At 44.5% G+C, this 23,153-nt stretch overlaps 1 protein-coding gene across 2 annotated transcripts in view; it reads left to right on the forward strand.

Moving 5' to 3' along the window:
• The window catches only part of PLEKHA8 (pleckstrin homology domain containing A8), a 69,790-nt gene that overhangs the window by 42,334 nt on the left and 4,303 nt on the right, over positions 1-23,153 (forward strand). For both annotated transcript variants that reach the window (XM_056118098.1, XM_056118099.1), the window contains exons 10-13: positions 3,615-3,673; positions 4,073-4,203; positions 5,445-5,515; positions 21,337-21,398. In XM_056118098.1, the coding sequence (XP_055974073.1) occupies positions 3,615-3,673; positions 4,073-4,203; positions 5,445-5,515; positions 21,337-21,398 (323 nt within the window). The remainder of the gene's footprint in view (positions 1-3,614; positions 3,674-4,072; positions 4,204-5,444; positions 5,516-21,336; positions 21,399-23,153) is intronic.

Consider the following 23,153-nt stretch of genomic DNA (forward strand, 5'->3'; position numbering starts at 1 on the left):
AAGCCTCTCAGGGGTGGGTCTGGAGCGGGCCACAGTCCCTGTCATAGGGCACACACTATGTCTGGCAGGGAACAGAGAATGGGGCGGGCCCCTTGCCAGCTGCCTTGCTCTGGGAGGACCACCGTGCGCTTTCTGGATGTCGGGATGTGATTTCTTGCTTGCAGTCATCTGTAGACTGGGAGGCGCCGGGTTGGTTTGTCTGCTGGGAGCAGACACCCTTGACAGTTGTCTCCTAGCACCCAGTTTGCTCTCAGTGCATTTGCTAGAGGTGGGTGGAGCTCTCCCCAGTAATCTGCCCGCTGAGTCTGTTGCCATGGAGAGTGACATCCAAAAGACCACTTCCTGGCACTGTTACCAGCAGGGTTATAAGCGGTCATCAGCAGGGTGCCTGCCAGCAATGCTGATGCCCAGTGATGCCCTCCTACTCCTGTGCCAGTGTTGCACGTATAGGATCAGAGGATTCAGGTACCGGGTGACGTGCAAGCCTCCAAAGTTCCTGGGGTAAAGCCACACAGTTTAGGTCTCTCCAGATCACTGCCTGTTGCCCCACTGTGCTCTCCTTTCCTGCCGTGCTGGGAAGGCTTCGTTCATGGTGCATCTCAGGTCTCTTTCTGTGTAGATTCATCCAAGGTTTGGTGTGTTTACGCCAAAGTTCTCTGCCATCAGCTGTTTTCAGCCCCGCTGAATTTTATTTTTACAGAATCAGTATGACTAGAAGGGTCACAGATGTTTTGGAATTTTCTGTGCAGGTATTCCCGTCTGAAATCACTTGTCTCCTGTTCTTTTCTTTGACTTTATAGGGCTCCGTCATCTCTCTCACGTTTCCAAAATAAAACTATTTTATTCCACTATTAATCGTCTCTATAAATTCGCTTCTGTGACTTAGAGGCAAGACGTTGAACCCAGGCGTGGCTGGGCCTGATCCCGTCACCAGCCCTCATCCCCCACCAGGCAGATAGTCTCCCAATGATGGCATTTTGGTGACCTAGCCAGGAGAAAAGGGAAGAAACTGCGACAAAATATCCAGGAGGAGAGAGGTGACTCCCTCAAGGTTGACCTGTCCTGCAGCCTCGGCTCAGAGCTCAGGTGACCCAGCCCAGACTTAAGACCAGTTGGAGGCACCAAGCCAAGGTGACCCAGGGCCCAGTCCAAACTCTATGGCTTCGCTCTCAGTGGACTAAGAAGTCAGCAGGATGCAAGTGAGGCCTGGTAGGACTGTAGACGCAGACGATCCATGGCACTCCGAATCCTTTCTCCTTGGTAATACCTTAGCAATGAACTCTGACCTACATGGAAAGCCCCTAAGCCAGGCATTCCTATAAATGGCCTCTGAAACCAATGCTGGAACAGTAAGATGCCGGCGTCCACCCAGCCCTGGAGTCACCAGGTTCCAAGCGGTGTGGGTGATTTCTATGTGGACCTCCCTCTCTCTGTCTTCTATTTCTTCTCTCTCATATATCCTTAAAAACAAAACAAAACAAAACAAAAAACAACCAATGGAATCATTCAGCTCTGTATCTTCCCCCACCCCCACCCACCCAATTCCTCTCCTTTGTTGACTTCCATTGTTGCAGTGACTGAGGGATCTGACACACGGTTGTGGTCCTTGCTGGGAACACACAGCAGCTTGTGGTGCTCCCCACTGGCCTGCAGTGCTTGCATCCCTGGCCCCGGTACTTGCTCCTCCTTTTCTCTGTGGTCGCAGCATCCTTTAGTTCAGCATCCCTTAGTTCCACTGCTTGTGCACATCTAGCTGTGGCGAGGCTCGAAATGACAGACTGCGGAGCTGCCAGGATCCCAGGTGGTGCATGCAGTTGGTAACTTGGGTTGGATTTGTTGCCTATGTGTTTGAGATAGGTGTAATAGCCAATAGCCTCATTTCCTGGCCACTTGTATCTTTTAAAATCTTTATTTATTTATTATTTATTATTTTGCCACACCCACAGTGCCCAGAACTTATTCCTGGCTCTGCACTCAGGGATCACTCCTGATCGTGCTCGGGGGACCATACAGGGTACTGGTAATCGAACCTGGGTCATCTGGGTACGAGGCAAACACCCTATCCTCTGTACTCTGGTTCTGGCCTATCACCTGTATCTTTTTTAAGAGACCTTCTGATTCAGAGTTTTGACAAATGTGCTTACCTTTGTTATACTACCTTATTGCTGTCCATATTCCTGTCAATACATAGAATATTTTTATCCCCTTAACATGTCCTGTGCCCTCGTTTATTATTCAGCATGAGGCAACCATTTTATTGAACTTTGTCATGATAGATTAGTTTTGCCTATCCTGAAATCTCATAAATGTAATTATATTTTTAAACCTTTGGTTTAATTTTTCTCTCATTTTTATCTATATGACAGATGGCTGTGATTTACTTTTCATTGCTGTATAATATTCCAGCAATGGTTGTAACACAGTTTTTTCATTTGTCTTTCCACTGGTGAATAGTTTCTTATTTGGGTAATTATGAATGAAATTTCCTATAACATTTTTGTGTCTTTTCCTTTATTTTGAGTAATATCTAGGTGTTGCTATTACATAGTTTCATAAATTTCATTTTCTAAAAAAAGTATTTGCACATTACATGTTTTCAACAGTTGGGTATGAGTAATTCTTATTGTTCCACAGAACCACGAGCACTTAGTGGTATCAGTATTTAGGATTTGGGTAACTCCTGTGTTTAGTGGTATCACACTGTGTCTGTTTGCTTTTCCCTGATGACTGATGACATTGAGTACTTCTCTATGTAATTATTGTTCTTCGCCTTCTCTTTGAATGTGAGACCTGCTCAGACCTCTAATTCATTTTTAAAAGTTGTTTAATACTCTTACTTTTGTAGAGTTGTATGACTTCTTTATTCTGAACAACATTTTATTGTAGACTAATACACTATGAATATTTTCCCCAGAACATATCTGAGTGATCAGAAAATTTTAATTTTTACAAAATTACACTTATCTACTTTATTTACTTCCTGTTTACTACTTTATGTACCCTAAGTAAATGTTTGCTTACTCCAAGGTTAAGTAATTTTCTTATAGTCTGTAGCATCAGTATTCTTTAGTCATAGTTTTTCTTGACATCTGTGATCATCTTGAAATTAGTTCTAACATGTTATATGAGGTTTCTTTCTCCTGTTTGCTGAGTAATTACTGTGAAAAGTAATTTTTTTCCAGGGTCCTGGAGAGATAGTACAGTGTCTAGGGCACTTGCCTTGCTTGTGGCCTACCTGGCTTTAATCCTCAGCATCTCATATTGTTCCCTGAGCACCGACTGCCAGGAGTGATCTTTGAATGCAGAGCCCGGAGTAGCCCTGAGTACTGCTGGTTGTGGCCCCAAAACCCAGCCCCCACCCCAAAGAAAAGAGAAGAAAATAATGTCTTCATCTCATAGACACTTAAAACCTTACTTTGCTCACTCACCTCAGAGCACCATAATAGAAAAGAGGGCTGACAGTATTTCAGAAGCTTTCAAAGTTTACATTTCAAAAGTGATTTAGGTGCCAAAGAAATTTGGGGGAGAAAGAGCCATTAAGTCTCTGTTAATATAAAATGTTTTCCACTTGAATAAGTGGCTTTATGGAAAATGTTTTCAACCTTTTCTCCTAGATAAACTTGGTTCTACAGTGTTTGCTCCCGTTAAAATGGATCTTGTTGGAAATATTAAGGTGAGTGTGTTGGCTTGTCTCTGTGGAGACTGTATATTTTGGGGTGGATAGGGGTGTGAAATCTAATTCAGAGACACAATGATTGAACTGTAATACTCAGTCTGACAAGTATCTTTCAGCGGTGGGAAAAATTCTGAAATAGGAAAAGATTCTGAAACATGAAAACATACTACTTTTAATCCTTAAGATTAGTCAATTCTAGCTTAAGCCTCATGGAATTCTTAGACAAAAAAAAAAAAATCAGACATGCTTAAAAACATAGGAGTCATGGTATAGAATCTAACTTTATACCATAATTTCTTAGAGGTCTGTGGCTGGACTTAGAAGTCTTGGTAGTATCCTGATTTGCTTTATAGCCTTTCCATTTCAACTCTGATGGTCTCCCCGCCTTTGCTGCAGAAAGTGAACCAGAAGTACATAACCAACAAGGAAGAGTTTACCACCCTCCAGAAGATAGTGCTGCATGAAGTGGAGACCGATGAGGCCCAGGTCAGGAACTCGGCCACTGAAGCCCTCTTGTGGCTGAAGAGGTGAGCTGCCCGGGCGGGCTGTGGGGAAAGCTGGATTCAGGAGCAATGGCACCACAAAAAAAAAAAAAAAAAAAAAAAAAATTACTCTTCAGTACTGTTTGTGAGTGAAGGGCCTCAGCCAATTGCATAGTCTTTTCTAGAAGGCCTGAAGAATGGAACACTTTTTTCCCTTCTTTTGCCCACCTCTTGCTGGTGATAAATATTGCTATTCATTGTATGTGTTTGATGGAACTCTTCACTGTCACTGTCACTGTCACTGTCCTCCCGTTGTTCATCGATTTGCTTGAGCGGGCCCAGTAACATCTCCATTTTTGAGACTTCTTGTTACTGTGTTTGGCATATTGAATACTTGCCATGCGGGCGAGATACTCTCGGTAGCTTGCCAGGCTCTCCGAGAGGGGCAGAGGAATCGAACCTGGTTCAGCCGGGCTGGCTGCGCTCAAGGCAAACACCCTACCGCTAAGTTAAGGATGATAATATTCACCGGTTTCTCCTTTCCTCAGTGGATCTTAAACTTGAATGGTATCCAACTCACCTGGAGAGTGTAAGAACACATTGATCCAGCCCCACCCAAGCCCAGATTTCTGATTCGGTGTCTGATCTGGGTCCCCAGATACATTTCCAACCAATTTCTACCCAGCTCCCAAGTTAAAGCTGCCAGTCCAGAGGTCACTTTTTTTTATTTTGTTTTGTTTTGGGGCCATACCTGGCAATGCTCAGGGGTTACTTTCGGATGTGCACTCAGGAATCACTTCTTAGGGGACCGTATGGGGTGCGGCAGATCAAAGCCTGGTCCTCCACATGCAAGGTAAGTGCCCTACCTGCTGTGTTATCTCTCTAGCCTGTGAATTTACTTTTCAAAACAAGTGTTTTTATTGGCCAAAGAGACAGTATAGAGTTAATACATCTTCCTTGCTCAAGGCTGACCTTGTTTCAACCCCCGCACCTAATAAGGTCCCCAAGCACTTCCAAAAAGTGATCCCTGAGCACTGAGCCAGGATTAAACCCTGTGCACCTCTGGGTGTGGCCCAAATACCACCCCAAAACATAAGTCAAAGCAAATGTTTGTGTATATCAGATGAGAAGGGTCCAGGGTGCCCAGTGATATGCTTCCCCCAAACTTGACTGTACCATCATGCCCAAATTAGTGCAAAAGAAGCTGGTATTTATTTCCTCATATATATCCAACAAGTGCAAACTTTGAAAATATTTCTTCTTTTTTTTTTGTTCTTTGTTTTTAGAGGTCTCAAATTTTTGAAGGGATTTTTGACAGAAGTAAAAAATGGAGAAAAGGACATCCAGATAGCCCTGAGTAAGTGCTTTGAAATTTTGACTGATTCCTTGAATAGGAGAAGGAATGGACAACGAATGGACAACCGTGGAGAAGACGGGGTGGGGGGAAGATACTTGATTTTTATTTTTCAGTATGTGTATTTTCTTTCTTTTCCTGTCTCATCATTATCATTGGTTTCTTACCTGCTCTATTCAACAAAATCTGACTTGGTAATCTAAATTTAAGGTAAAGGTAAAAGGTAAAGGCCCTCCCGTTGATCGTCGATTTGCTCAAGCGGGCCCAGTAACGTCTCCATTGGAGACTTTGTTGTTACTGTGTCTGGCATATCGAATACTCTCGGTAGCTTGCCGGGCTCTCCGAGAGGGGCGGAGGAATCGAACTCGGGTCGACCATGTTGGCCGCTTGTAAGGCGAACGCTCTACCTGCTGTGCTATCACTCCTAAAAATCTCTATCTTTGGGGCCGAAGAGATAGTACCAGAGTTAAAATATATCCTTACATGAAACTGAGCCCGGGTTGGTCCACGCCACAGAGTAGCCCAGACTTTGCTGGGCAAAGCTCTGGACCGCAGTCTCCTGTTTCACTGACTTCTTAGCACCTTTTCCACAGTAGACTGGAAACTTCTGTTTGGAGACTTTCAAATGTGCACATAGAAAGTTTTGTGTTATTTTAGCTTGTCTTTTAGTTTTCCCCAGTCTCACCAGAGAAGCGCTCTTTGCAGCTCTGTTTCCATGCTTTTGAGCAAACATCTCTTTCAGCTTGAAGCCTGAAGAATAGTAGGGTGTCTTTTTGTTTGTTTGTTGTTGTTGTTGTTTTGAGGGGGTCATACCCCATGGTGCTCAGGGCTTACTCCTGACTCTGTACTCAGGGATCATTCCTGGTAGACTCAGAGAATCATATGTGGGAACAGAGATCGTACTTGGGCCCACCTCATGCAAAGCAAACACCTTACTGCTGCACTATCACTCTGAGCCCTAGAATAGTTTTTTTTATTTACCCACAATCAGTGGGTAAATATAAAAGGGGCTCAGGTAGGGCGTTTGCCTTGCACACAGCCGACCCGGGTTCGATTCCACCGCCCCTCTCGGAGAGCCCAGCAAGCTAACAAGAGTATCCCGCTCTCACAGCAGAGCTTGGCAAGCTCCCCTTGGCCTATTCGATATACCAAAAACAGTAACAACAAGACTCACAATGGAGGTGTTACTGGTGCCCGCTTGAGCAAATCGATGAACAACGGGAGGACGGTGCTACAGTGCTACCCACAATCAGAGAGAAATGCTGCTTTCTAGTTAACGTATGTATCTTGTGCCTGTAACCAGATTGAGTGACTAAGCAAGGCAGTCAGCTTGGGGACAGAAACAATGGAGAGATCGCCAGCCTGTGTCTGGGGTGGACCCGCCCTCCAGACATCCAGACACAGACACCAGCATAAGGTAGAGAAACTAGCACCACCAGAAGCGCCCTAGGGACCCTGTCCCCACACTGCACATGCCGTTGGAACCACCAAGAACTCCCAGTCACCCAGCACAGTACCCTGATTCACACATATACACACTCACACACACATACACACCCACACACATGCACACATACACGCACACACAGGCGTGCACACACATGCACATGTGCACACATGCACACACATGTACACGCACTCAGACACACACATGCATGCATACACGCACACACAAGCATGCTCACGCATACATGTACACACACATACACACTCAAACACACACACGTGTGTGCCTTTCTTTAGGCCATAATAAAAGGCCCTGAAATAAACTCCTGCATTTCTTTATCTTTTACCACATTTTTTTTCTTTTGCTTTTATGCTGTCCTTGGTGGTGCTCAGGGCTTACTTCTGGCTCTGTGCTCACAACAGGATCCCTCATAGCAGGCTTGGGGGAACTGGTGCTGGGAATCCAACCCGGGCCAGTTGCGTGCAAGGCAAACACCATGCCCGCTGGACTCTCTCTGGCCTCTTGTTTCTTGCTCAATCCTTTGAGGTACTAAGAACCCAGACAAACACCCCTCATTGGCACCGGTGCCCATGTATTGCTGCTCTCAAAGCCACACAAGGGAGATGTGGGTTGGAAATGTGCTGACCGCTGCCTGGGCTGGGAGCTGTAGGCGCCCAGTGCGTGCGAGAAGAACTTGCAGCTGTAGGCTGCTGGTCAATAGGTCGCTGTTCGGGTTCCTTTGAAGCAGCGTGAATAGAATCATTGCATCCTACTGTGTGGTAATGGTGTGATTAAAAGAGTTCTGCCCAGTTTGGGGACCAAAAAATCAGGGTGTGATAATTCTGCTGCAAAATATGGTGCTTAATCTTTCATACCTCTGTTTGCTCATCTATACAAGGTGACACATAATATAATTCTCCTAGTAGGACTGTTCCAGTGATGAAAGAGGGTCATGCCTGTGCATTTCTCTGGCACGGAGTAGCATGGCACACATAGTAAGCACTTCACAAGCTGGTGTTGCTGTTGGTGCTGTCCTCATCAGAACTGGGAATGGTAACCCACCCAGGCACTGGAGCTTTGTCACACAGCAGTGGAATGTTCGCCAAGCGTAGGTCCCAGCCAGAAAGTCCTTCATAGGAGACACTTATTTATATGGCAGTTTTACACTGAGAAAGAGTCCCACTACCCCCAAACAGAAGTGTAGAAGACTGGGAGACAAGCCGTTGGCTTGGTGTGCCCTGCGAATGCCACCTGCTGCTGGGCACTGTGGCTGTGTTTTGGTTGTCTGCGTTAGGAAGAAGGTGATGCTAATCGCGTGGACCCTTCGGTGGGAGGTAGGATGGAGTCATGCTCAGCAAGTGATTTAACCTCCTGGACCCCTGGAGGTGGAGGAGAAATTGAAGCCCTACTTTTGCCATTAATCTCTACCCTCACCCCATTCCACCTGCACCCAGTTCTGCCCTTTCCCTCCCCAGTTCTTGCCTGTTGTGTGAATATTCTTTCGGTCACAGAGACAAGACACAGAGACAAGACACACAAGAGGAATGTAGAGAGCACGGAGGGCCAAGGTGTGGATCAGGCTCGAGGCGCAGAGCAACTATTTTTTATCAGTTACATCCCAATGACTGCATCACAGAGAACGAATCACTAACGAGAGTGCTAACAGTTATAAGATAAGCATTCGTCAAAAGAACATCAGGGTATACATTGTCCTGTCAAAGCTGTTGTCAAAGCTATGTTTCAATGATCAAAATGTCAGAGGAAGATACGGAGCTGGACATGTAGGCTTTACAGATTACATCCCCCACATTCTTGTGGTCGGTTACACACAGAGAGAAGTAGAGCATAGAGAAGTAGAGCATAGGCTCCTACTGATACTTGAAGGTCAAACCAGATTAAGGGTGTGTAAGAGAGGGAGAAACTGTTGCTTTGTACTGCCAAGATAAGGTATGACCAGGCGGGCATATGAGAACATGCTGCAGTTCTCCAGATCATTCGGACTCACTAGCTTTAGCTTTAGCTTGCCCGCTTAACTCAAAGTAGGGCCTTGGTTCTGCTTCCTGCTTGCAAGGCAGTGTCCAGAGGCTCAGCCTAATGTCCTGGCTTATCACCTTTTGTGTGAGGGCCTAGAGATGTTGACTTTGTAAAGGAGAGAAGAAATGTGAAGGGTCAAAGGGAGTGTGCGCCGTCTCTCTCTGCCCTGCCTTTCCCTTCAGCACTGTTTTTAGTGGAAAGGAAAAGGGGGTGTAAATGTGAGGTTTTCATCCTGCTGCCGGGGATGATTTCCACGGTTTCAGTGATTTAGATCATGTCTTCGCTTGCAGGGCGCCCTGGCTCTCATCCCTTCCCCCTCCAGACAAACACAAGTTCTACACACACAGATACAGTTTTATGAATTACCTAAATATTTAGCCACTCAGAGCCCATAGGCTCTTTCATGCATGTTTCTCTCAGACTGCAGTAAGTTTTTTTCTCCTTTCCAAATCACAGCCACCATCATGTCTGTATCGAGTGCTTTTGGGTGGCAGATGAAAGAGAATGTGCAGTTCCTCTGCCATATAGAGGCAAATTAGCTGACATGTTTTCTATTCTAAAATTGAATTTGAGTCCTAACAACAGTTGCCATACATACAGAGCACTAGGTTCTTGAGCAGCATTTCATCAGATGTTTCGAGTGCTCCCCCTTTACTACCGCTAAACAGATGTAGATGCAAGCATGGTGGTGGCAAGTCTCTGTGTTGGTCCACGGTTCCCAGTTTCCTTCAGTAATTTCAAGGATGGAAATTATAGAGTAATGAAGATGCTCAGGCTCAGAGTTGGAGATGGAATGGTTTGTTGGAAGATAGAAGGGAAAGAAGAGGAAACTCCCAGTCAAGAGAAATTTAGTGTAGGACTAAGTTAAGTGTGGCTCGTTTACTGGCTTTTTTTTTTAAATACAAAAATTGGGTCTTTGTGTTATTTGTCAGTGACAAGAATGTTACAGAGAGTGCAGGGTTCTAGAGTGGTCTGGCTTGTTTAAGTTTTTTTGAGTTACCTATTTAGCCTTCAGTATTATTCATTATCTCTTAGTCTCCATGAGCTTAAGACTTGGGAAAGAATTTGATTTGGGGCAGTGTTAACTTCCTGTGTATTAGAAAGAACCCAGGAATTCGCAGGAATGTTAAAAAATGTAGGGTGGGGGCAGTCAAAAATGAGACTGCTCCCAACAACTGGCAGACGGAAACAGAGGCTTCCTCTTTCAGTGCGTAGCCAGGAAGCATGCCTTCCCAATGATCTCTCATCTCTATCCCTTATTTTTGAAGTGGTACAAGGACTGACGTGGAGGAGTAGAGAGGAAATGCCCCCACTCTGGGTCAGAGCATCATCAGGCAGGATGGAGGAGAGAGACACAGCGTTCAACCATGTGCCTATGGAGAATGGACATGGCCGTCCATTCTAGAGTCAGCAGGACAAGCTGTAAGCAGGTGGGTCCAGTCCCACCGTGCCTCAAGGGCCAGTTCATCACGAGACGATGTCACAGGTGGAGAAGGAGCTTTTCTCAGCAACCAGCAGTAGGTTGGGAGATTGGGGACTTGTGCTCTCAGAGTCACCGCCCTGCACACGTGGCCACGGGAACAGGGGTGCATGTTCTGAGGAAGGTGCCAGCAGCATCAGAAGTCTTCTCCTGGCCGGCTCCCCCGAGGCACAGTCTTCTCTGAAAACCTGACCTGAGGGTGAAGCCTCTAGGGGAAGGACAGGGCGAAACAGTATTCTCTTTAGGCGTGGGAGGAGGGTAAGGGAGGTACAACTGTCCTGGTCCAGAGAATAAAGAAGCTGGCTGGCGTTTTGTTTGATTTTTGAATTTAGCTTTTATGTTGGTTTCCTTTTTTTTTTTTTTAAAGTGGGTTTTTGTTTTGTTTTGTTTTTAATTTTATGTAGAGAAAAACCACAACTGTTGACCCAGTTTTAAAATTGAGCTTGATGAGATAACAGAACTCCAATATTAAAATCCATAAGAATAAAAAAATCATTTTCAATTTGAAAGTTATGTCTCGTCATAGGGTCGTTAAATCCTTGTCCAAGAATTTATGAAGCTGTTTGTTGTTAGATGAGCCATCTGTGTTATTGTTTTTGTTTGTTGAGTTTAGTTGGCCACTATGTTACTTCCCCATTTAATTGGGTGTGCTCGCACGGGAATTTCAGTACTGAGGAATTAGAAGGGGCCCAGAGACCAGGATCTATGATCTGGGCCAATGAATTGGCTGGGGGAGGTAGGCAGCCTGCTGGTGCTTCTGGAAGTAGTGGGGTTGGGGGAGGTTGCCCACCTGACTCAGTTTCCTAGTCCACCCTAGACTTGAACCTTTCCACTCACAGATGTCACATCCAAAGGAGCGTTTGGAAAACATCCTTGTACCTGAAAGGAAGAGTGGTTGTTCTGGCATTTCATGCACCATTGTACTGAAGGCTACATGCTCTGTAGAGCTCCCTCCCTGGGATAGAGCACTACTCCAGAATCAACCTCAAAATCACTCCCTAAACATCAGGTAAACAGGAGCCAATCATGACCTACCAACATATCATCACTGTCACTGTCACTGTCCTCCTGGTCATCAATTTACTCAAGCGGGCCCAGTAATGTCTCCATTGTGACAGTTGTGTTTGGCATATCGAATACATCATGGCGAGCTTGCCAGGCTTTGCCGTGTGGGCGATACTCTCGGTAGCTTGCCGGGCTCTCAAGAGGGGTGGAGGAATCGAACTAGGGTTGGCTGTGTTGGCCGCTTGCAAGGCAAACGCCTTACCCACTGTGCTATTGCTCCAGCCCGAACATATCATAGGGAAAAAAAAAATCTCTGAAGGATGTTCGGTTATATATTTGAAATACACTTATGGCGTATTTCACAGACGAGGAGAGCTATGTAAGAGAGATAGAGAGTTCATCATCAGATATTTAGCATCTAAATTGACTCACTATTCTGATTATACTGTGGAATGGAAATCAAATCATAGCCTTTCATTGGCCACTCAACAACCCATGTCTAAGTGACACAATTGGCTTCCAGTACAAGTTGTGGCTTGGTAGTGGCTGAAGTTCACAAAGGATGTATCTGGTTATGTTTCATTTTTGTCCACCATACTTTGGCTTGACTTTATTCTATACAATTCATTTTGCCTGGAATTTAGTCACTATCAAGACTTCAGAGGTTACTTTCCTGATAGCTCAGTTTTCCCCCCAAATTGTAAATGTTTTAGATATATGTATCTACTAATTAACCAAACATATGAATAATTCAGTAATTTATCTATGTACTACTCTGTGACCTCGATGTTCCTTTGATTATCTAGAGGAAATCTTAGCTCTGAATTTGCTATATAATGTGTCTTGATGTTTTTATTTTGTCTGTATGGGTCCATGAACACTATCTAGTACAGCATGTTTTAAAGTCATAGGCATGGGGCCATGCTATGTACTTTCTTCCCTTTTCACTAGGTATTAATTTTCAGATTCCATCCTCACCTTCAAACCTCTGATGCTTCCTAATTTTTTTTTTTTTGCTTTCTTTGGGTCATACCCGGCGATGCTCAGGAGTTACTCCTGGCTTTGCACTCAGGAATTACTCCTGGTGGTGTTCGGGGGATCATATAAGATGCTGGAAATCGAACCCAGGTCAGCTGCGTGCAAGGCAAACGCCCTACCCGCTGTGCTATTGCTCCAGCCCCCTGTTTCCTAATTCTTAACTGAGTACGTGCTCCTTTTTGCAGCACTGAGAGGCTCCTCATTTTCTGGATTCAGACATAGCTCATTTTTTCCCCTCCTACACAGCGCTCTATTGTACAAATAGACAGTTTCATAAACTACATATACTGTTGATCGGTACTTTGGTTCCAGATTTTCACTGTTATGAACAGTGCTTTATGCTTCTTTTTCACGTATTCTTTATCTTGTGGAAATCAGTCATTTGAGACAGTGTCCCAAGGAAAAAAAGCCATAAATCCTTTCCAGTTACAAGTTATAAATATTTTCTGTTACTTTCTATCTTTTCTCTTTTTCTCATATCCTTTGATATTCAACATTGGGTGATATTAGACGTGCCATTCAAAAGAAAACTTTTGCGGTTTGGACTCTTTGTGTCGACCTTGAGGTTACAAAGATGTTCCGTTACTTTCTTTTCTAAATTTTAGTGTTTTAATATTCATATCTCCCTTCATCCTGGGACCTGTCTTTGAGAATGAATAGGTGTAATTTTTTCTAGTGCAAAAGCCAGGTTATAGGGTTAAAGAGATAGCACAGCCAGTAGGGCGCTTGCTTTGCCCACGATCGACCTGGGTTTGATTCCCAGCACACCATCTGTTCCCCTAAGCCTCTCCAGGAATGATGCCTGAGCACAGAGCCAGGAGTAAGCCCTGAGCACTGCCGGGTCTGTCCCCCCATCCCCCCCAAAAAAGCCCAGTTGTTTTAAATAGTGTGTGCACTATTTCTTCTTCTTAAAAGTAAAGTAAAGGCCCCCCCGTTGATCGTCAATTTGCTCGAGCGGGCCCAGTAACGTCTCCATTGGAGACTTTGTTGTTACTGTGTCTGGCAGATCGAATACGTCACGGGGAGCTTGCCAGGCTCTGCCGTGCGGGCGAGATACTCTCTGTAGCTTGCCGGGCTCTCCGAGAGGGGCGGAGGAATCGAACTCGGGTCGGCCATGTTGGCTGCGTGCAAGGCAGACGCCCTACCCACTGTGCTATCGCTCCAGCCCATTTCTTCTTCTTACATATTATTATACCTCTATATTTATGCGTCTTTCTAGACACCAAAGTCTGATGTATTGTTCTCTTTGTTCATCTCTGTGCTTTATTATAAGTCTTGATTTTTTTTCTCTTTTTTAAATTTCTTTATTTGGTTTGGGGGGCCACACCTGGCAGTGTTCAGGGACTACTCCTCACTCTAAGCTCAGGGATCATTCCTAGCAGTGCTCAGAAGACCATATGGGGTGCCGAACCCCAGTCAGTCATGTGCAAGGAAAACACCCTCCCTGCTGTATATCACTCTGACCCCAAGTCTTGATTGCTTTATTTTGCTTTTTTTTTTGGGGGGGGGGGTCACACCTAGCGATGCACAGGGGTTACTCCTAACTCTGCACTCAGGAATTACCCCCAGCACTGTTCAGGGGACCATATGGGATGCTGGGGATCGAGCCCGGGTCGGCTGCGTGCTAGGCCAATGCCCTACCTATTGTACTATAGATCCAGCCCCACAAGTCTTGATTTCTAACAGGGCAAGGATTCTTCTTTATTATGCCCCCGACTTACAAAGCTGTCAGCAGTAGAATTCCAGCTGTAATCTACCTCCAGTCCCACCCCCATTGTCTGTATCCCACCACGAATGACGCCAGGCTCCTTCCACATCCCCCCATTCCCCCATCTCACTTCTCTTACAAGCACATTTTAGCATTTGGCCACGTTGCAGGGCAAAGGTTCTTACCATTGTCACCCAGTTACGGACTTTCCTCTCTCATCATCATTGCCCACCGGGGAGGTGGACTTCCCTTGCCCACTTTCCACACCGCCTGCCGCACTTAACCCCTCCTCTCCTCTCCCTCCGGGCTCCTGAATCTTGCTTCGTTTAGCTCATTTCCAGAGCTGGCTTTGTCATTTCCTGAGATTAGCGAAGAATTTATTCCACTTTTCCTGACTTTGCTTATCAACTTCTCAAGCACTGTCTTAAAACTTAGAAATTAAAAAGTCTAGAGATAATGCAGGGATTGCAGGCACTTGCCTTGCATGTGACTGACCCAGGTCTGATCCCTGGCACTGTGGGTGGTTTCCTGAAGTAAACTGTAAGCACCACCCATTGTTACACACACACACACACACACACACACACCCCCCAACCCCAACAAACTTAGATTTCATCTGATAGCCTTACTACAACCCACAGTAACTTTACAAGTTGTTATCATTAATAAATTTACAACTATGCTCAACTAAATGGAAAAGGCACAATTTTTATTTTGATTATTTTGCTTCATCAAGAATAAATGTTAGTCTTTATTTTTATTTTCATAATGTTTTAATGTGACAAGAATGCCTCAAGCTGTCACTGCTTTAAGCTTTGTGACTTTGGGTCAGTCACTGTCTCAGAACCTCCTAACCCTTCATTGGAATAGGAAGAATGTCTCCAACAATGGAGAGAGTTCCTTCCTTAGAAAGGGAAGATGGTGAATTATTAAAGCTTTCTGCATAGAAATTTCGATTCAATCTCTGACAAACTGACACATCTCAAAGAGCTTGGGGAAGGGTATAATTTGTGTCTTTCAGAGGCCAAAAATACTCCCAGATTATAGAACATGCATTATGAAAAATGAATGGGTATTACAGTGAAGATTAATGTATTTCATTATCTTATCTTCCCTAGGTATCCAAAATAGGTCAGGCTTATACTCCATCTTATTTTAATGCAGCTTCCCATGCATGGATATTTGCAGCCCTGTGAACTTAGCTAAGAATTTTTGGCAAGTGTTTCTTTTGTTTGTTTGTTTGTTTTTTTGGATGAGTTTTATTTCCATTGTTGATTTTAAGTAGCAGCACAGGCCTTTGAGTTTGAGTCAGGAACCAGCCCAAATTCCCTGACTTCATCTTTGCTGAAAGTCTCGCTGGCCCACACTTTGCCTGTGGGGACTGTCACCTTGAGTGAACAAGAAAGTATCAGCTTCATCCAGGTGGCCAGACAGGAGGCCAGACGGCACACCTAGAGCTGCCATTCAGATGCTCCTTTCCTTCCTTACACCTGGCGGGCTGCACTGGCCCAGCTCACAACATATTTGTCTCCTTGCTTCTTTGTCTCCTAGAGAAAGTGGCATCCAGAAGTACCTCTGACCCTTTTTGATGGTTAAGTACAAGGGTAAAATGTGGGAAAGGCATACAGTCTTGTGGGGGGATGTGGACGGGCAGGGGATGTGGGTCATGGCACTGAATCCAGAGCCTCTGCAAAGACATGGTTTGTTAAGCCAGTGGATCATTGGAACCCGGGCTCAGAGTCCAAGATAGCCACATTTACTGCTGTTGTAAGCAAGTGTGAATCTCATATTCTTCACTACCACAGTTCTAGATCATAATGGCCAGGACTTTGTTATTAGGAGAAAATAATCCTCTCTATAAGAAAAAAGGCCAAGAGAGTACACCAGCAGAATGCCCGTGATGACGATCTCTGGAAGATGTGATTGGCTATAGGCTTTTTCAATTCCTTCCCCCATTTTTTTCTCCCCAGTCTTATATCATATATATATATATATATATATATATATATATATATATATACTTAATATAAGACTACTGCTGTTTATTCAGCCATTGATTAAGCTGATTGAAATGGGCATGAACTCCACAATACTTAAAAAAAAATTTTTAAAAAATAAATATTATTAGATAGGCCATTACAAAGCTGTTCATAATTGGGTTTCAGTCATACAATGATCCAGCACCCATGCCTCCACCAGTGTACATTTCCCAACACCAGTGTCCCCTGTTTCCTACCACCATCCCCTCTCCAACCCCTGCCCTCACCCCCAGTCTTCCTCTATAGTAAGCACTTTCCTTCTTTCTCTCTCCTTTTCCTTTTGTGCATTATGGTTTGCAACACAGGTGCTAAGAGGTCATGATGTTTGTTCAGGGTACTCAGTGTTTTTATCAGAACCGTAAGGCTGGAGTAGCTTTTCAATTGGGTGGCCGCTTTGGGGTATGGAAGTGACACTGAGACTTCTAGTAGGACAGAGAGGTCGGGGAAAGTAGCCCACCCCGACCTTGAGAAAGCCTGGAGATTTCAGTCATAAAACCTACATACTCGAATTTTCAGCAGATTCTAACTTGGGCTAGAGCGATAGCACAGCAGGTAGGGCATTTGCCTTGCATGTGGGCCAACCAGGTCGGCCCAGGTTCAATTCCTCTGCCCCTCTTGGAGAGCCTGGCAAGCTACCGAGAGTACGTCACCTGCATGGCAAAGCCTGGCAAGCTCCCCGTGACGTATTCGATATGCCAAACACAGTAACAAGAAGTCTCACAATGAAGACATTACTGGTGCCTGCTCAAGCAAATCTATGAACAATGGGAGGTCAGTGCTACAGTGCTACCGTGGTGAGGTCCATCCTGAGACAGTGGAGTCAAGCTGTGGGTATGGAGGCCATTTTGGACTGTGGAAGCAAGAGGCTGCCAGGGGCTCTGCTTGGGCAGCCCCAGGCCAACCCACCGCCCTCCGATTTACTCCTGTCTGTTCAGCCATGCACGGGTATGAGATTAGCTGTCACTTTTGATCTCTTTTGAGATTTATTTATGGGTCTCTGAAGCAAGGCCAGTAGTAGACCTTACTTACATGGTGGCACCAGAGTTAGTTTGTGGGGGTGACTGCCAGTGCTTCCAGGAGTATTGGGAAGTGGGAGGAGGTAGCCACCCCAACTCTGATAAAGCCTGGAGATTTCAGTCACAAAACCCACATACCCAAATTTTCATCAGATTCTATCTTGGTGAGGTCCATTCTGAGATGGCGTGGTCAGGCCGGGGATATGGCAGAATTCTGGGTTGTGGAAGCAAGTGGCTGCCAGGGGCTCTGCGTGGGCGGGCACCAGCCTAACCACCCCCATTCCGATTTACCCTGGTCTGTTCAGCCATGCACAGGCCTGAGATTAACTGCAATTTTGATCTCTTTTGAGATTTGTTTATGCATCTCTGAAGCAAGGCAAATAAATGAGCTTATATAGCTGAGCTGGAAGTGGTTTGTGGGTGTGGCTCCTACATGCCTAACTTTTGGCTATTTAAATTCTTGATAAACCTGGCCCCAGTTTGTTGGGTCTTGCCAAAAGCACAGCAGCAATTTGGGGGTATCAGGAAGCCTGAAGGCACCATCAGGCGGCTGATGCACTCACCCCACAGGTACAGGTTGTCCTGCTGGTGGCACCATACCCCCATTTTGGAAGTGATCACATATTACTTTGTACAAATATGATTTGTATTTTATGTCTAAAACTCAACTAACTTTATAGATCTTTGTATATAACTTTGTATATAACTTTGTAGATCACAGTACTTTAATAAAAAAAATTTAAAAAACCCATTAAACTAATCAGAATAAAAATTAGTATTTACTGCAAAAAAAAAAAAAAGAGTTGTGAAACTTACTGCATTTGAATGTCAAGGAACAAAAGTCTTTCACTCCTGAAGTATGCTTTGGGAAAAAAATGTTTACTGCATGGTAAGGGCTATAAAATACAATGAACATTTCTTTTGTGGGGTAAAAAAAACACACGGTAATTGTTACTTTTTTTTTTTTTGAATGCTGCTCTTCCTTAAGCAAAGTTCTGAATTCTTGACACGGAATACAAAGGTCCTCACAGTTTGAGGCCAGCACCAGTGAGCTGCCCCCCCCCAGGGCCCAGCATGCCAGCCTCTGTCACAGCTCCAGCCTGCTCCTTCCCCCTTCACTCACTACCACCCCCTTCTCTATCTAAGCCGGCATTTAAAACTCCTCTCACTCCCCAGCCCCCCCACCCCCGCCCCCAATGACTGTATCCTGTTCTTCTTTCTGTCCTTGTAGTATTGAATACAGGCTTCTCCTGGAGCAATTAGGGCATTTCATAATAATAATGATTTATTTAAATACTGACTCTCTTATAAACCAGTGGATTTCTGGAGGCTGGGGAATGAGTCTCTTTGCCCAGGGGTCTCTGCTGCCTGTCACAGTTGGAAAGTGTGGCACCCTCACTGAATTCCTGCTGAAGAGAGTTGCTGTTTCATTGCATCTGTCTGCCAATACATTAGGCATTGACATTCCTTTGCTATTGATAATGTCAGTTAATTCCTTGCCTGGATTATAAGAAAGTCTGTATTCCCACTGTCTCTTCTCTGTGATCATGGACTTGTTACCCTATTTGCCAGCCCACATAACTCCTGTGATGGGTGGGAAATTGGCTGTCTTGCAGACTTGAAAAGGCTGTGTCCAGTATTTTCTGCCTGCTTATTCTGCCTGTTAATCCGCTTTGACTATCAAACTGGATGCTGGAATTTCAATCTAAAGTCTCTAAGCATTAGATAGCCAGGGAAACGTGCTATTACATTTTAAATATCTTTTTTCATATAAAATATTGTTGTATTTTATGTAAACTTGATGTAAAATTGAAAATAGGATGTAACTAAAACTAGCAGAAGCAATTTTTTTAAGTTTTTTGATTTCAGAGTTATAGGACTTGAGTTAAATCATAAACTGTGTTAAAGCAACCAGCCCCACCCCACGGTAGAGGCATTTGGTCCAGTAACTGCAGATAGATGCCTGATGTCCTTTGGCAGTATCCTGTGACCATGTTACTTTTCACTACATAGGAACTGTGTTTGTGATTTCAGTAATATTTTCAGTTATTTTAGCATCTTGTTATGATTAAGAAGATTTTCGTATCTTACAGTGTCACTGAGTATTTATTAAGTGATGGTAGTTCTTGTGTTTCTGCTCAAGCTAGCACATGCATTTGGAAAATGATCTAGATATGGTAAAGTATGAAGGTCAAAGAGTCACCCTGCACACAGGCTCTGCTGCTTATTTGTTTGTTTGTGGGAGAAGGGGCCATAGTTGGTAGTTCTCAGGGATTCCTCCTGTCTCTGCACTCAGGGATAACTTGTAGTGATGCTTACGGGACCGTATATGATGCTGGTGGTCAAAAATAGGTCAGTTACATGCAGGTCAAGTGCCTTCCTGCTGTACTACCTCTCCAGTACAGTACACTGCTAATTGAGGAGCGAGCACTAGTGGAGATGGTAATTGAAAAATAAAGTGCAGCATTGAAGTTAAAATGATCTATGATGATGTAGATGTGTGCCTCCTAAGAATGAATTTATTCTTTGTTTTTGTTTTGGTTTGTTTTTTGCTTTTTGGGTCACACCCAGCGATGCACAGGGGTTACTCCTGGTTCGGGAATTACTCCTGGCCGTGCTCGGGGGACCATATGGGATGCTGGGAATCGAACCCAGGTCGGGCCGCTGTGCAAGGCAAACGCCCTACCCGCTGTGCTATCACTCCAGCCCCTTTATTTATTTATTTATTTATTTATTTATCTTTTGGGTCACACCTGGGGATGTACAGGGGTTACTCCTGGCTCTGTACTCAGGAGTTACGCCTGGCAATGCTCAGAGCACCGTATGGGATGCTGGGAATCGAACCCGGGTCAGCCGCATGCAAGGCAAATGCCCTACCCGCTGTACTATCTTTCCAGCCCCAGTGAATTTATTCTTATGGAAAAAATTTTTAATTTTTTTTTTGCTACTATTAAATTATTCAAAGCCTTTAGGAACACATCCTTGCATAAAACACGATCTTCTTGAAATTTTTTTTGGTAATTAATATCATTATATACCAGTTTTTTAAATTTTCACTTTAAAACATATTGAGGCAAAAGTAATAGATTATCTTTATTTATTTTGGTTTTTGGGCTCAGCTCAACTCCTGGTGGTGCTCAGGGGTAATTCCTGGCTCTACACTCAGGAATTATTCCTGGTGGGGCTTAGGGGATCATATGGGATGCCAGGGATCGAACATGGGTTGGCTGAGTGCAAGGCAAGTGCCCTACCCACTGAACTATCTCTCCAGTACCAATAATTGATCTTTAAGTTTAGGATATAAATAATTTTTTATCAATAGGCCTGAACAATTACTTTGCAACCAGCTTAATAATCTCAAGTCATTGTTGCCTTTCTTGCTGGTGTTGGTTGCTTGATTGAGGTTTTTGGGTCACACTCACCAGTGCTTGGGGATCTGTCCTAGCAGGGTCTGAGTCATGTCAGAGATTGAACACAGGCCTTCTGCATGCAAAGCATGCCCTTCAGCCCACTGAGCTATTTCACTGGCCCATATTTTTAATAGTTCGTTGCTTTAATGCTGCAGAATACTGTGATTCAGTCATAGAGACATTTAGAACCGCCATCACTACTACAAAAAAGGAACAATGGAGAAAGCAGATGATTTAAAAGAGCAACTAAGGGCCTAGCTAAAGGTCACACATTTTAAAAACATTTCAAATCACATTTTTATGTGTTTGTAGTGCATTTCTAGTTGCATTTAGTCTTTAGTTTTCAATATCCTTTTCTCCTACTTAATTTCTATTTGTGTATTGAATTTTCCCCATTGTGATAAGCTGAAGTTCAGATATATTGACACAAGGTAAATATGGGAATAATTGTTTTTCTTTTTCTTTTTTTTTTTTAACTGCGTAAAATTCTTTGCTACCCAAGCCTTTTGGAGATCACTACCTTGCAATCGACCCTTTCGCATTGTTTGCTAATACCAGTAGATCATGCCCTGAATATGTTAGGAAGGATAAATTTCCCTTCCAGTTCCAGTCTACTTGTTCCTAATGGAATCTTTCTTCTTTTCAAGATAACGCTTATGGGAAGACTTTACGGCAGCATCATGGCTGGGTGGTCCGAGGGGTCTTTGCGGTAAGTAATCCTTCTGTCTCCCACGTAGCTAATGGACACAGCAGTGTTTTTCTTTGTGTGTGTGTGTGTGTGTGTGTGTGTGTGTGTGTGTGTGGTGCTTTTGTTGGCCCAGTTTTTTAAAATAAGCACAAAATATTGTTGATTTCATGTAGTCTCGGTGGAAACGTAGGGAATGAAAAAGAACATAGATTGTTAAAGATTATGCCTCTCCCCCCCCCCCCCCCGTGGAGTTTCAGTGACCTTGTCTCCACTAGACCTTTGTCTCGGAAAGATTCCCTTTCTGATAAGAACAAAATAAAGGGAGTGTATCTCTGCAGAGGAAGAAGGGGCGCTTCCAGATAGACACCCTGAAGGGAACGCCCAGGTTGCCTTTAAGCTCACAGCGCCCCCTGCTGCCTCTTGTGTACAGTGCTGTGATTTTATCTGTGGTTCCCCACCTCCCTCGCCCCCATCATAATAATAATAATCAATGTGTTTTTGGTTATTAACTGGATTGGAATTGTCCCAAAGGCCAGGGTTAGGTATCTCTCCCTGTCTGGTTGTCGTCATTGTGTAGCTGTTTTGGTTTTAGTTACTTGCCAACTCTTTTCCCTGCATGTTGAATAGGAAGAACAATTAAGTGGGAGTTAGAGCGGGTCAGACCCCTGCTCACCTGCATCGTATACTCAGGGCAGTGAGAGCCCGTTTGCATCAGTGCCAGTAGCCTGTGTGTTTCCCAGCTGGGGAGAAGTCGGCCCGAGGCTGAACCGTCCGGAAAAATCAATCTTCCATGTAACCAAAATGTCCTAAAGCGTGCGTGTTCTTGGGGGGTAGGAAATTAAAGAATGGGAGACAGCATCTGCCTGGGTTCACTCTGCACTGGGAGACCCTGATGCATCAGGCAGGTAAAGAAAGGAGGAAGGATTTCTAATGGAAGAAATCAGATCTTAGTGAAAATTAAGTCTTTTTTTTTTTTTTCGGATCATGATGGTAACTAGCTCCGTATCCTGGTGCTCCCTTGGTTAGGAGCCAGCCTCACTCTTCACTTTGGGTGCATGTCAAATAAGCACAGCGCAGACTGTCTCGTGGCTGTTCATCCCTGTTCACCACCAGACATAGTCTTGTACCTTACCTTGTTAAGTTCACCCCCAAAGTCAGGCAAGTCCCAGGTTCAACCCAGACCAGCCATCTCCAAGGCAGTGCATCCCTCCCCCACAGCAGCTCTCCACCATGAAGATAGAATCCTTGAGAACCAGGGAGTGCATTGGCAGGGATGCCGCTGCCTCCCAAAGTCTCCTTCCGCAGTAAATCCCCGGATTACTTGCAGGTGGCAGACATCTGAGTTCCTTTGGTGATAAGACAAACATAAGTATGGGTCTGGTATTTTTAGTCTAAGTAACTGAGTTTAGGAGATTCTCCCTCTTGGAGAGAGTATCCCGCCCACACGGCAGAGCCTAGCAAGCTACCCGTGGCATATTCGAGATGTCAAAAACAGTAACAATAACAAATCTCATTCCCCTGACCCTGAAAGAGCAGCCCCAATACACCATTGGGCTACACTATCACGCGACAGGGCTGAATGGAGACATTACTGGCGCCTGCTCGAACAAATCGATGAACAACAGGATGACAAGTGACAAGTGACAACGGAGTTTAATCTTGAAATATCAGACACCCAAAAGTTGTTACCAGTCAGGCCAGAGCTATAGTGCAAGGGTTAAGGCTCTTGCGTTGCACATAGCTGACCCTGGTTTGATCCCTGGCACGACATACGGT

Source organism: Sorex fumeus, unplaced genomic scaffold, assembly GCF_029834395.1.
Source record: "Sorex fumeus unplaced genomic scaffold, SorFum_2.1 ptg000037l, whole genome shotgun sequence".
NCBI classification, from domain to species: Eukaryota; Metazoa; Chordata; class Mammalia; order Eulipotyphla; family Soricidae; genus Sorex; species Sorex fumeus.